At 40.3% G+C, this 14333-nt stretch overlaps 2 protein-coding genes across 3 annotated transcripts in view; one reads left to right on the top strand and one right to left on the bottom strand.

Annotated features, from left to right (window-relative positions):
* Positions 1 to 909, top strand: part of aars2 (alanyl-tRNA synthetase 2, mitochondrial (putative)) — a 113752-nt gene extending 112843 nt beyond the window's left edge. For both annotated transcript variants that reach the window (XR_015755074.1, XR_015755073.1), the window contains one exon: positions 880 to 909. The gene's annotated coding sequence lies outside the window, so the exon portion shown is untranslated. The remainder of the gene's footprint in view (positions 1 to 879) is intronic.
* The window catches only part of lbr (lamin B receptor), a 101798-nt gene that overhangs the window by 40500 nt on the left and 46965 nt on the right, over positions 1 to 14333 (bottom strand). The window contains exons 6-8 of the mRNA XM_043687384.2: positions 13657 to 13853; positions 9207 to 9261; positions 847 to 1041 (exon numbers count right to left, since the gene is read on the bottom strand). Coding sequence (XP_043543319.2) covers positions 847 to 1041; positions 9207 to 9261; positions 13657 to 13853 — 447 coding nt within the window. The remainder of the gene's footprint in view (positions 1 to 846; positions 1042 to 9206; positions 9262 to 13656; positions 13854 to 14333) is intronic.

The raw sequence follows: 14333 nt of genomic DNA, 5'->3' as shown, positions 1-14333 counted from the left end.
ATGTTAAATTCTACCATGTATTGCTCAGTACATCCTAGAGGATTTATTTTTAAAAAGTCATTTATTAAACCTGCCTCATTACCCATTACTTGACCAAGGCTGGCCTGCTCACTTGTCGGCTCCATAATATATTACTCTAGGAAGCCAAACCTAATGGTCTCTATGAATTTGTTGTTGCAGTTAGTCTTTCCAACTTAATTGGCCAAATCAATATTAAGTCACCCATGCTTATTGCACTATTCTTTTACATACACTCATTATTTGTCAATTTATAATTTCTTACAGTGTGGCTATTGTTTGAGGGTCTATACACCACTCCTAATAGTGTTTCCTTCGCCTTACTGTTTCCTTTCCCTTGTAGCATGGCGGAGCAGTCTGAAGGGGCTGAATTGCCTACAGCTAGACTTCTGTTCAAGACTGTAATGGGGTAAAATGGAAATCCATTGGAGAACCCAGAAGACAGCATGACCATAAAACTACAGCTAGGCCATTTAGAAGTAAAATAAAACAATTTCTATGCAAAGTCATGAGAACATTGAATGGCTTGCTATAAGTGGCTAATAAATGGTAATTAACATTACAAAAAACTGAAAAAGCTAGAAAATCACAAGGTCTGTCAACATATGTGGAGACAATTAACATTTCAGCTTGACGATCCATTATCAAATCTCAGTCACTCCACAAACTATGCCAGATAATTATTTATAGCATTAATAGTACTTTGCTTTTGTGTCACTTAAAAAGGTAGCTGGTAAAGTATCTGAAAATAAAAAGAATGAAAGGGCAATGAAATACAATTAGAATTGCTATACGTAACCTTTGTTCACTTAATTAATAGACACTTACCAGAATTTCCTCCTTCTGCTATCTCATCTGCAGGAACACGCCAGGAGCGCACATACAGGTAAATACTCAGGACAACTGAAAACACCATTGCAGAGATTGCAAGCTGCAACAGGTTGCTGTAAATGTAACTCAGGTTCACCTCATTGTACAGGGCAACACCTAATGCAGCAGCACACAGCACAAATGCATAGAATGCTGAAAAGAGAAAAAGGCAATAATCAGTATTTTCAAAACTGAACACTACAAAAAAAAGTAAAAAATATATTTTTTACAATTTTTACAATTTTACAAAGTTTACAATTTTTAAAGTTACTCCATACTATATTAAAACTGGATCTCATTCACTGAAGAAACACTACCTCTATGAGTAGCGATAAAGAGAGACAACTGAAACATTAATCATTCGGAACAAAAAAAGTGTCAATCTTCTGCATTATTTTCTTCAGTTTTCTCCATAAAACTCTATTTTCAATACACATTGCTGTTCTTTCTCTATTTTGCCAATGAACTGCCTTGTTCCTTTTTCAAATTTCAACATCAACATTTGTGAAGTGTTGATCAAGCAGAAGTTCCAGACCTACTGCATATGTCTGAAGACATTGGACCCCACACTTGGCAACAAACTTTACAAGTTCAAGGGTACACTGAACTTGCACACTACAGAAAGGAGGAATTTTGAACAGAACTTTGATCAATATAATCAGCTAGCAGTGCTTGAAAATATTCCTCAAGGAAATGACCTACTGTTATTGAGCAGAAATATGAACTAGATGATGCTTCCAGTGCAAGATAGCGATAGACGAACAGGGCTGCATGTGGACTCTTCCCCAGGGGTCATCCACTCCCATCTGCTTTCCTTCTTTGTTTCACTTTTGCCTCTGTTTTTTTCTTTTGCTTTTCCTTTTGATTTTGATTTTTCTTTTCCTTCTTTCTGTGGCAGTTTAGTTGGCAGCACCGGCAGGGCAGCACACGTGGAGTGGCATAAGTGGCTTCTCTAGTGATAGGAAGCAGCAGGAAGTACATTCTCCCAGCAATAGGACATGGCGGCAGCTTGTGCATTCTCCTAAAATATTTGGCCTACAGCATCAAGGTCATTCTCCCAGGGTCCAAGGCCAGTAACAGCAAATTCCTCCAGCAATCAGAGACAGTGCCACCAATGTCAGCAGACTCTCTAAGATGGCAGCACCAGCAAGGCGACACCTGCAGCTCAAGCAAATCATGTGACCCAGTGACGGCTTGGCCTGGTCTGGCCGCAGAGGCAGAGACTCTGGGTTCAACAGCTTCAGCAAAGTGGGCCCAGCAGCAATGATGCCTAAAGGGCGGCATGGTGGCTCAGTGGTTAGCACTGCTGCCTCACAGCGTCAGGAACCCAGGTTCAATTCCCGCCTTGGCCAACTGTCTGTGTGGAGCTTTCACATTCTCCCCACGTCTGTGTGGGTTTCCTCCCACATTCCAAAAGATGTGCAGGTCAGGTAAATTGCCAGTGTAAGGTGCATTAGTCAGGGGGATATGCAGGGAAATGAGTTTGGGTAGGATACTCTTCGGAGGGTCAGCGTTTACTTGTTGGACCGAAGGGCCTGTTTCCACACTGTAGGAAATCTAATCTAATCTAAAGTTGCTGGGTCCGGTACAAGCGGCGGCAAGGTGGTGGACATCTTCCTTGAAGCTAGGTGCCGGCAACAATTAGGTTGGAAAGTATGATATTCTGAACTTCTTACTTCTTTATTTTTAATATTTATTTCTAGGACTTAAATTGCTGGACTATTTACAGAGCTGTACAGCATGGAAACAGATCCTTTAGTTCAACTTGTCCATGCCAACCAGATATCCTACATAAATCTAGTCCCATATCCCTCTGGATTCTTCCTATTCACGTACCTATCCAGATGCCTTTTAAAATGCTGTAATTTTACCAGCCACCACCACTTCCTCTGGCAGCTCATTCATCACCCTCTGCGTGAAAAGGTTGCCCTTAGGTTCCTTTCAAATCTTTCCCCTCTCACCCCAAACCCTCCACCCTCTAGTTGTGGACGTCTGCCACCCCAGGAAATGACCTTGTCAATTTACCCTATCCATGCCCATAATTTTATAAATGTCTAAGATCACCCCCCAGCCACCAACACTCCAGGGAAAACAGCTCCTGCCTATTCAGCCTCTCCCTATAGCTCAAACCCTCCAAATTTGGCAACATCTTTGTAAATCTTTTCTGAACCCTTTCAAGTTTCACAACATTTTTTTGTTTCCTAAAAATTTGATCTTAAGTATCTGCACCTAACTCAGCAACTGTAAACTTTTCACTGTATTCATTTGGGTACATGTCACAATAAAGCTAATTCAACTCAATTCTAAGTTACAAATACAAGTCAACATAGGGAAAAATACAAACATCAGTGATGCTAAATTGTCAACGGCCTCAGCTCTTTTACTCAATGTCAAGAGGGAGGAGTTCCAGAATTGTTTTACAGTATGCTTCAAAGTATGAAGACAGATTTAATCAAGGTTTGGAGATACCGTGTTGGACTGGGATGTACAAAGTTAAAAATCACACAACACCAGGTTATAGTCTAACAGGTTTAATTGGAAGCACTCGCTTTCAGAGCTCCACTCCCTCATCAACCACATGATGAAGGAGTGGAGCTCCGAAAGCTAGTGCTTCCAATTAAACCTGTTGGACTGTAACCTGGTGTTGTGTAAGATTTAATCAAGGCATTCATAAGGATACTGGATCATTATTTGAAAAGGAAGAAAGGATAGAGTTATGGAACAGGGTAGCAAAGTGCACTGGATGAATTGGCCATGAGACAGCAGTCTTTCTTTTTGTGCTGTGATTCTACTTAAAGCAGGTTCTGCTTTCCTATTTTTCCGGCCAAAATGGACAACTATATATTTTCCTGCATTATACTGCATCTGCCAATTGCTATCTACTTACTTAACCAGTGCATATTTGTTTACAAACTCCTAGTATACTCCTTGTTCACTCACATTTATAACAGCAGAAAATGTGGCTACAAGATCATCAGTCTTTTCATTCAAGTCATAAATGCCTTTCATGAGCAGTTGAGATCTCACCACTGATCCTTGAATCAGTGCACTGTTACAATTCGCCAACCTGAAAACCCCAACTCTGTTGTTAGCTAATCAATCCATACTCAAAATCACCCCAACACCATGAACTCTTATCTTGTACAATATTTTATGTAGCACCTTATGCTTTATTGAAATCCAAGTATGCCACATCTGTTGAATATTGGGGTCTCTTAAAAACTGAATTTTCCAGTATTCACTGTGTATCACAAGATTGAATTTAAAAGCTATTACTATTACACCAGTAATTATACTTTCCAAAATTCCAACATATGAAAACAAAGGAAAGAATTAGGAAAAACATAGATCACAATGCCCAGTGAACTAGCATCACTTATCAGGCACCAAATACACCCTACAATCAGTGTATGGTTTTCAAAAGTTAGAAGGCTTTGTTCTTAGAAGGAATGAAAACTAACCCTCAGATGAAGGTGGGCGAGGAGACAACAATCTATCCAATGTCTCGCATAGTTCTCCCATGGTCATTGTCCGAAAGGATTCAGACAATTGATTGACAGAAAATAGCCTCCCTTAGAAATATGACACAATATATGGTAGGGCAGGGGGTTGTTCTGTTTTGGGGATTTCATCAAGTAGACCTTGCGAGCAACAGCTTCTCATTTTGGAAACCTCCCAAAGTAGTCTTCATCAGGCAGATGGAAGATGGATTAGAAGGAGAGTAGGAAGGCCAAAAGGAAGAGTTCCCTACATCTTGGCTAGACAGCAGGACGCAATTAAATCTTGTGATACACAGTGAATACTAGGAAAATTCAGTTTTTAAGGGACCCCAATATTCAACAGATGCGGCATATTTGGATTTCAAAAAAGCATAAGATGCTAACAAGATTAAAACCTTCTACACCGTTTGTCCTCAGATATCAGTGAATCAGCCTCAATTGTCATGGTTATATACTTTCTTTATTTAATTAAGAATATATTTTATGTAACCTACTGCTTTGAATTAAACTAATCGAAGTATCATAAAATTATTTACAAATTGTCAATGAACTGCTGTGCTCTTCCAGCACCACTAATCCAGAATGGCCTACATTAGGTAACTGTGATCACAAACCCCTAAAATCAATAGTTTTGTTACATTTGTGCTTTTCTAATCTGCTTGGATCTTTTGAGAAACTAAGGAATTTTAAAATTTATACCTCCACTATTTCTGCAGCCACTTAGTCATAGAGCCATATAGCATGGAAACAGATTCTTTTGAGATAATTTGATGCAGGCCTTCATGTCTGGGGGAGCTTGTCAGCCTTTCGTCCCAATGGTTTTCCTAGTTCATTTTCTGTGATGATAATGATTGGTTTTCCTTTCCTTTTGTTCCCTGCTTTTGTACTACTATTAGGATGCACTTTGCACCTTCTATTGCAAAAACAGATACAAAATACTTATTCAAAGTCTTTCTCACTTCCTTGTTTCCCCATCAGTAATTCCCTAGTCTCACTCTCCAATGGACCGAAGGCACATTTTGTGTACATTTCTGTTTAACTATTTTTAAAAGCTGTTACTGTCTGTTTTGTGTTTACTGCCAGTTTTCACACACACACACACACACACACACACCTCCCTCTTAATCAGTTTTTAATCATCCTTTGCTGTTTTTTAGGCTTTTGTAATGCCCTGGGCTACCAATAAACTTTGCAACATTTCAACCTTTCTAATTTGACACCATTGTTACCCTCCTTAGTTGTCACAATTGCTGAATCCTTACTTATTTTTTTGAAGGAATAGTCCTTTGTTAATTACTATAAAATGTTTCCCTAAATCTGTGCCAGGCTAGTCTACCTTGTCCATTTTACCTTTTAAACTATTTTCGCAGTCCTCATCATCCAACTGCCTTCAGGCCCTAGTAACTGTGTTTATTGAAGACTCACACTTCTCCCCCTCAAATTGAAAGTAAAATTCTATTTTATTTATTCATTTAAGGAAAGTCAGCATTGTTGACTGATCACTCTCACCTTTACTTGAAGTCACTAACTAATACTATATTATCATTTATTACCAGGTCAAAAAAATGCCCTGTTCTCTGGTTTCAGAACACACAGTTATAAGGAACTGTCGTCATGAATACACTTTGAAGGTATTCGCCAGGATATCTTTGCTAACTTGACTCAACCCAATCAAAATGATTAAAATTACCCCAAATATTGCATTTCCTTTCTTACAACCTATTATTCCATTTATAATTATGCTTAGCCATTTTAATATTTAAAATACCTGATCCTTGTATCATTTACCTTCTGTGCAATGGACATACTTTTCAGACAAGAACAGAGGCGATCACAAGTGTGGCAATAGTTGATTGAGTAGTTCAGCTGGAATGCCATCTTTTGCAGAAACTTTATGTTTTGCTAAATGGTCCAAGGATTTCTTGAGCTCAAGTAATGTGTGTTCTTTTGACTATCTCAATCAAGACAGGAAGAAGTTAAGTTCAGATTACGAGATGCCATCACAGAAAAGTCTAGCAAGACATCGGTTTACAGAAAAAAAAAGTGACAGAGGAGGCTGCAGACAGGGGTCTCTCACTCCTTAATATCAGAGGCAAAGTCTTTCGTAGGGGTATAATTCTGTCTAATTGTAGGTTGAAGTTCAGTGTGACTTTTATGCCAGAAGAATCTATGAAGAATTACTCTTGTAGCTCACTTATGGAGTGGAAGCACAGAACAGCATATACCTCTACCTTACTTTCACAATGCTGAATACAGTGAGGTTATAACAAGAAAGGGGGACTCTTCAACATCTTCAGGAAAAGGGGATATCCTGCAAAGTTCATGAGTTTCGTTTGCTTTTTTCAGAACAGCATGCAATGCCTTTTACAGTTTGATGGATGAACAGTTTCATAAAAGAGGAGGAATGAGATAGTGCTCTTTCCTATCCGTCACTCAGACATAGTCTTCTCCAGGCTGTTGAATTTTGCCTTCCTGTAAATATGGAAGGAGTCTACTTACATACTTGGCCAGAGTTTCTGCATGGTGAGATAGACAGCAGCTAATATCAATAGGACATCCGAAGGTCAACCTAAAGGTTGCTTATAAAATGTGACAAAATCCTCAATCATGGATTATCGCACCAGGAATCTCTGATGAGAAGGGAAGAAGGTAACACCTCCAGTACGACGATATAGATCACCACTCTGACCACTGGCTTGGCAATGGAAGCCAAAGCCAAAAACACAGCAAGAATACACAATATGCAGCATGTGGCAGAGGCACTGTCAAGATTTGCCTCTTCAGCACATAAGAAACACAATACAAATACAAGTACTACTCATGACTCTATGAAATCCTCCTACACTGATCTTCTTCTAAAAAGTCAAGTACCACACAATATTCAGATCCCGGTGTCACTTGCAACCATATCTCTACGCTGTCCTTCACATCATATTCATTTATTTCTAACTGTGCTACCATTTCATCCATCATGTTAAAATAGATTAGATTAGATTCCCTACAGTGTGGAAACAGGCCCTTCGGCCCAATGTGTCTACACAGACCCTCCGAAGACTAACCCACCCATTCCCCTACCCTATTCCCTCACCCATTCCCCTACCCTATTATTTACCCCTGACTAATGCACCTAATTCCACATCTTTGTGGGAGGAAACTGGAGCACCCAGAGGAAACCCACGCAGACACGGGGAGAATGCGCAAACTCCACACAGACAGTCGCCAGAGGTGCGAATCAAACCCGGGTCCCTGGTGCTGTGAGGCAGCAGTGCTAACCACTGAGCCACTGTGCCCTAGTTGCGCATTTCAGATAAAGAGCTTTTAGTTTGTCTTTACACCATCATATCTTAATTAGCCATGCATTCTTATTAGGTTCTGTCCCTTTTTGTCACATTCAGGTCATCATTTCTCATATTGCTACTCTGTACTATTGGTTTGGCTTTCTCTAACATTTAGGAGAAAGTGACAACTGCTAGAGAGTCACAAGTTAAAAAATGTGGTGCTGGAAAAGCCCAGCAGGTCAGACATCATCCGAGGAGAAGAGTCGTTGCTTTGGGCATAAGCCTTTCATCAGTAATGTGGAGGGAGAAAGGCGCTGAGAGTGGGGCTGGTGGGGGGAGGGGGGTGGTGGTGGGGAAGCAAGGTAGCTAGGAAGGCAATAGATGGATGCAGTTTGGGGGGTAGTGATAGTTTGGTGGAGAGGGTGGAGCAGATGGGTGGGAAGAAAGATGGACAGGTTGGAGCTGGAATGAGGTGGGGGGAGCAGGGAGATTTAGAAACTAGTGAAGCCAATGTTGATGCTATCTGGTTGAAGGGTCCCAAGGCAAAAGAGGAGGCATTCTTCCTCCAGTAGTCTGCAGCATGGACTTGGTGGTGGTGGCAGCTGTGGCCAACCATTTCAACTGTTTCTCACACTCCAAGAACATACAAGTCCTGGGCCTCCTCATTGCCAAATCCAAGCCACCCAACAACGGGAAGAAGAATACTTCATCTTCCGCCTTGGGACCTTTTAACCACATGGCACCAAAATCAACTTCACTAGTTTCCAAATTTCCACTTCCCCCACCTCACTGTAGATCCAACCCTCCAACTTGGCATCGCCCTCTTGACCTGTCTATCTTCCTTCCTATCTATACGCTCTACCCTCCCCAATTACTCCCCACCTGCATCCACCTATCACCTTCCCAGCTACCCTCCTTCCAGCCCCACCCCTGTATTTATCTCTCAGCTGCCTTGCCCCCTCCACGTTCCTGATGTAGGGCTCATGCCTACAACCTTGACTCTCTTGCTGCTCGGATGCTGCCTGACCTGCTGTGCTCTTCTAGCGCCACACTTTTCTCTAATGTTTCTAAACTTTCCGCCATGAGAATCCTCTCTCCCACTGTTTCGTTTCTAGTTTGAGCTAGTGATTATGCCTTAATATCTTCTAAATTGCAGCTACTAAAATATGCTGCAATCTCCTTCAACAGTTTAACCATTGAATATTAGGAACAGATATTATAAAGTAAAGTAATTACATTATATTACATTCTGAATTCTGTTTGCATACTTTATCAAGTAAAAATGGTTGGGAAATAAAAAAACTTACATAATATGTATTGAAAAAAACATTATAAACTGGATTGAGAAAGTAGTTATGTTTGACATGTAGAAATGGTACACTATTGTGCTGAATCCTACTTCTTTATGAATACAAACATAAATCAGGAGCAGGCATAAGCCAATCAGTCTGTTCTGTAATTCAATAAGATCATGATTGATCTGATTACTCCGTACTCTTGCCCCTCTCAATAACTTTTCACTTTCCTGTTAAAAACATACCATTAATCCTGTATTCAAGCTTTTTTCCATTTGCTAGCGGTACTCCTTCAATAATCTGTGTGCAACAGAAATAGTCATTAGAAAAATTACTTGATTTATCAAGAACTATCAAAGTTGAAGCAATGAAAGGGAGAGCAAAATCTTTCATAACAAGCTGTTAAAAAAAAAAGGACATGCATCCATAATAAAAGCATGAACAGTGACCAATCACAGCAACAACTTGGCATAACTCATAACAAAATTGCAGTTTCTACAACCTGTTGTTGGAAGTGGTTGCCAATTTTTTCATTAACTTTTTCTAAGTGAAAAAATACATATTTATTGGGCTCTTAAATAAAATGCAAGAATGTTAGGGTGAGGAAATAGGATGCTCTTTCATTTTTGGCATCTACTGTCACCAGCAATTGTCCCCAAATCTAATAAAATATTAATTGGACATTATTGGATATAAAGTATGAAGCTTTCTCTATCCTGTTCAATTTACCTTTACACAGATACAGTAGTGGTGCTAGGTTTGTCCTATTTTCTTTTCAAAATTATCCTTATTGCCTAAATGTTCTCTAGTCCAAATGAGATCATCAATTAAGTTCAGAGCCTCGGGTGATTTTCTACTGGAGATTTATGCCACTAGAATAAGGCTACCACAAAATGTCTGTAAAATGGCATAAATGCAGACTGAAAACGGTTAGTCTGAGCTGGTTTTGAACTATAAGGTGCTTGCAATGTAGACCTCTAAATAAACTACCTCCACAAAATCTTCGAATCATCCACCTGCTTCAGCACAATGTGAAACAAAGGCTGAAGTGACAAGTCAAAAACACCTTCCTCCAGCTTCCATGGTCTACTGAGGGGATCAACACTTAGCTTCAGAGATTAATCTAAACTGGCTTGTATTTTTGCCAAGCCTTCAAACATTATGCATTCTGTTATGAAGAGAAAAATAGTCAAATGATACAAGTGAATCAATTACCTTCCTCGTTCCAAGTCTTAAATACACAACTTCCAGCATCATTCTGCTGAAATCATTAACAGCGCAGTACAGGCCCTTTGGCCCTCAATGTTGCGCCAACATGTGGAATCAATTTGAAGCCCATCTATCCTACACTATTCTATTTTCATTCATATATTTATCCAATGACCATTTAAATGCCCTTAAAGTTGGTGAGTCTACTACTGTTGCAGGCAGTGCATTCCACACCCTTACTATTATGAGTAAAGAAACTAACTCTGACATCTGTCCTATATCTATCACCCCCTCAATTGAAAGCTATGTCCCCTCGTGCTAGTCATCACCATCTGAGAAAAAAGGCTCTCCCTGTCCACTTTAAGTAACCCTCTGATTATCCTACATGTCTCAATTAAGTTACCTCTCAACCTTCTTCTCTCTAACAAAAACAGCCTCAAGTCCCTCAGACTTCCCTCATAAGACCTTCCCTCAATACCAGCCAACATCCTATTAAATCTCCTCTGAACCCTTTCCAAAGCTTCCACATCCTTCCTATAATGTGGTGACCAGAACTGTCCCACACTCCAAGTGCCGCCGCACCAGAGTTTTGTACAGCTGCAACATGACCTCATGGCACAAAAACCCAATCGCTCTACCAATAAAAGCCAACATACCATATGCCCTCTTAACTACCCTATCAACCTGCATGGCAACTTTCAGGGATCTGGTACATGGACACCGAGATTTCTCTGTTCATCTACGCTACCAAGAATCTTACCATTAGCCCGGTACTCTACATTCCTGTTGCTCCTTCCAAAGTGAATCACCTCACACTTTTCTACATTAAACTCTAAATGCCACCTCTCAGCCCAGATCTGCAGCTTATCTATGTCCCTCTGTAACCTGCAATTTCCTTCAGCACTATCCACAACTCCACCGACCCTAGTGTCATCCGCAAATTTACTAACCCATCCTTCTATGCCCTCATGCCGGTCATTTATAAAAATGACAAACAGCACTGGCCCGAATACAGATCCTCGTAGTACACCACTAGTAACTGAACTCCAGGATGAAGATTTCCCATCAACCAGCAGCCAATTTCTGATCCAAACTGCTAAATCACCTTCAATCCCATGCCTCCGTATTTTGTGCAATAGCCTATCAAACCTTATCAAGCACCTTTCCCGAAATCCATATAAAGGAACCTCGATTATCCCAACGCCTCGGGTGGCGAGTATCTTTTTTGGATAATTGAATGCCGGATAACATAGTTTAGCCAAGCATCGGGATCTTGCGATCTTGTCCAGATTAGCGAATGTTGGATAATCGAGGTTCCGCTGTACACCACATCAACCACTTTACCCTCATCCACCTGTTTGGTCACCTTCTCAAAGAACTCAATAAGGTTTGTGAGGCACGAGCTATCTTTCATAAAATCGTGCTGACTATTCCTAATCAACTTATTCCTTTCTAGATGATTATAAATCCTCTCAATTATAATTATAAATTATAAAACCTTTTCCAACGCTTTACCCACAACCGAAGGCAGGCTCACTGGTCTATAGTTACCAGGGTTGCTAAAGAAAATCTCTGTTTGAGTAACCGGTGATCAAACTATTTCAAGAGTATCTCTCATCGCAAAGGTGAGTTGGAAAAATGAAAATTTATGAGACGAACAAGGAGGTATTACTGACACAATACAGCATTATGAACAGAAAGTCAGAGTCACAGTCATACAACATGGAAATAGACCCTTTGGTCTAACCAGTCCATGCCAAGCAGAATCCCAAACTAAACTAGCCCCACCTATCTGCACTTGGCCCATATCCCTCCAAATATTTGTACTTATCTAAATGCCTTTTAATTGTTGTAACCGTACCCCATCAAACACCACCTCTGGAAATTCGTTCCACACGATTCATTCATGTCGACCCAGATAATACACCAATTGTTAAAGTTCACTTGAGAATGTAACTTTAGAAAAGTTCTGCGATTTTACATATGGAAGAACTGAAACCAACATGTTCATTCTAAAAGATGAGAGACTTAACAAACAATCTGGGTTTTTAAAAAATATATAATTTCAGTTACATCACACGGTAAACTTTTGCTATAAACTCTGTCTTACCATCTTATACTCCACGACCACCTGATGATGGAGGAAGCTAGTGCTTCCGAATAAACCTGTTGGACTATAACCTGGTTTTGTGCGATTTTTATATTAATACCACTCATGATTTTATAAACCTCTAAGGTCACCCATCAACCTTCCACGTTCCATTGACATGATGCTAGCTCTTACATTTTCATGCCTTTCCACCTCTAGTACAATGCAGTATTATGAGAATATTCTGCAAAAGTTATTAATTCTACTGTGTAAACATAACCTAGACTCACTATCAACACGGAGAAGGACAAGTCATAGAGTCATAGAGATGTACAGCATGGAAACAGACCCGTCGGTCCAACTCGTCCATGCCGACCAGATATCCCAACCCAACCTAGTCCCACCTGCCAGCACCCAGCCCATCTCCTTCCAAACCCTTCCTATTCATATACCCATTCAAATGCCTTTTAAATGTTGCAATTGTACCAGTCTCCACCACATCCTCTGCGTGAAAAGGTTGCCCCTTAGGTCTCTTTTATATTTTTCCCCTCTCACCCTAAACCTATGCCCTCTAGTTCTGGACTCCCTGACCCCAGGGAAAAGACTTTGCCTATTTACCCTAGCCATGCCCCTCATAATTTTGTAAACCTCTATACGGTCACCCTTCAGCCTCCAGAGAAAACAGCTCCAGCCAGTTCAGCCTCTCCCTATAGCTCAAATCCTCCAACCCTGGCAACATCCTTGGTAAATCTTTTCTGAACCATTTCAAGTTTCACAACATCCTTCCGATAGGAAGGAGACCAGAATTGCACGCAATATTCCAACAGTGGCCTCACCGATGTCCTGTACAGCCGCAACATGACCTCCCAACTCCTGTACTCATCATGAAAATACCATTACCTATTGTACTTTGACATACACCAAACCAAGGCCACAAACTGTCCTGACTGAAACAAAAATCAAACCAACTTAAAAATCCTACATATAATGATGCTTTGCTCAAATTTATATTTATTCACAGGTCAGTTTTAGGCTACGTGGTGGTAGATTTCAAAGGCCAATGAGGAAGAATTACTCCTCTCAAAGGTTATGAATTTGTGGAGCACAGTGGACACCAGATACTAAACAAATCGGAGGAGATAGAAAGATTTCATTTCAATAAAATAGGTGATAACCATCCTCTGGTTTATTTCTCAGGGAAATGCCTCAACTAATCAGAGTTGATTTGTCTAATTTAAAACTTAAATAAAGCTCAGCAAGTAAACTGAAGGTCATCATTAAACTGGTTCATTCCTCTACCAGAGACAAGAATAACATAAGCATGCAAAGTTTTTTGGCAGTCCAGAATAGTGCCTACTTCTCACAATACTAAAAATGCTAAATCATAATTTGATTACCTTTCCAACGGGCAGTAAGGACAGCAGAGCCTGAAATAAAAACCACAGGACATAGATGCCCAGTGCAATACTGCTCCACAATGTCTGCAGGGCTGGCACAGGGGGTGGAAAATTCAAAATACTGGCATCATCTTCTGTACACATCAAAAGCAACAGAATGAGCGTGAAGGGCAATAAGAGCATGAAGAAGACGACACCTAAAAGAAAGGGAAATGTTAGCCTGCAGGCATCAAAGTCAAAACTGGCAAAAGTAAATCTTTCACACTGACTGCAAATGATTCACTGGCTTTACGGTTAGCAAAAGTTCAGTTAAGAAAAACATTTCCTGAACAGTGAGAAAATCTTAAAACTTACTACTGTCACACTTACTACTTGAAAGCAAGAAAGGAAAGTACAGAGGATCTCAACTAATGAAGATGACCATAAATATAATCCTAATTAATACCAAAACATTTTAAAAAGTCAACATTGGGGCAACACTACTGCCTCTCAGTGCCAGGGACCCAGGTTCAATTCCAGCCTCAGGCAAATGTGTGCGTGGAGATTGCACATTCTCCCCATTTATAGAATTGAATCCCTACAGTGTGGAAACAGGCCATTTGGCCCAACAAATCCACACTGACCCTCCGAAGAATATCCCACCCAGACCCATTCCCCTAGCCTATTACTTTACATTT

The sequence above is a fragment of the Chiloscyllium plagiosum genome, unplaced genomic scaffold (genome assembly GCF_037043375.1).
Source record: "Chiloscyllium plagiosum isolate Xiang-an unplaced genomic scaffold, Cpla_swu_hap1 HiC_scaffold_3, whole genome shotgun sequence".
Taxonomy (NCBI): domain Eukaryota; kingdom Metazoa; phylum Chordata; class Chondrichthyes; order Orectolobiformes; family Hemiscylliidae; genus Chiloscyllium; species Chiloscyllium plagiosum.
This window is presented reverse-complemented; position numbering and strand designations above follow the sequence as displayed.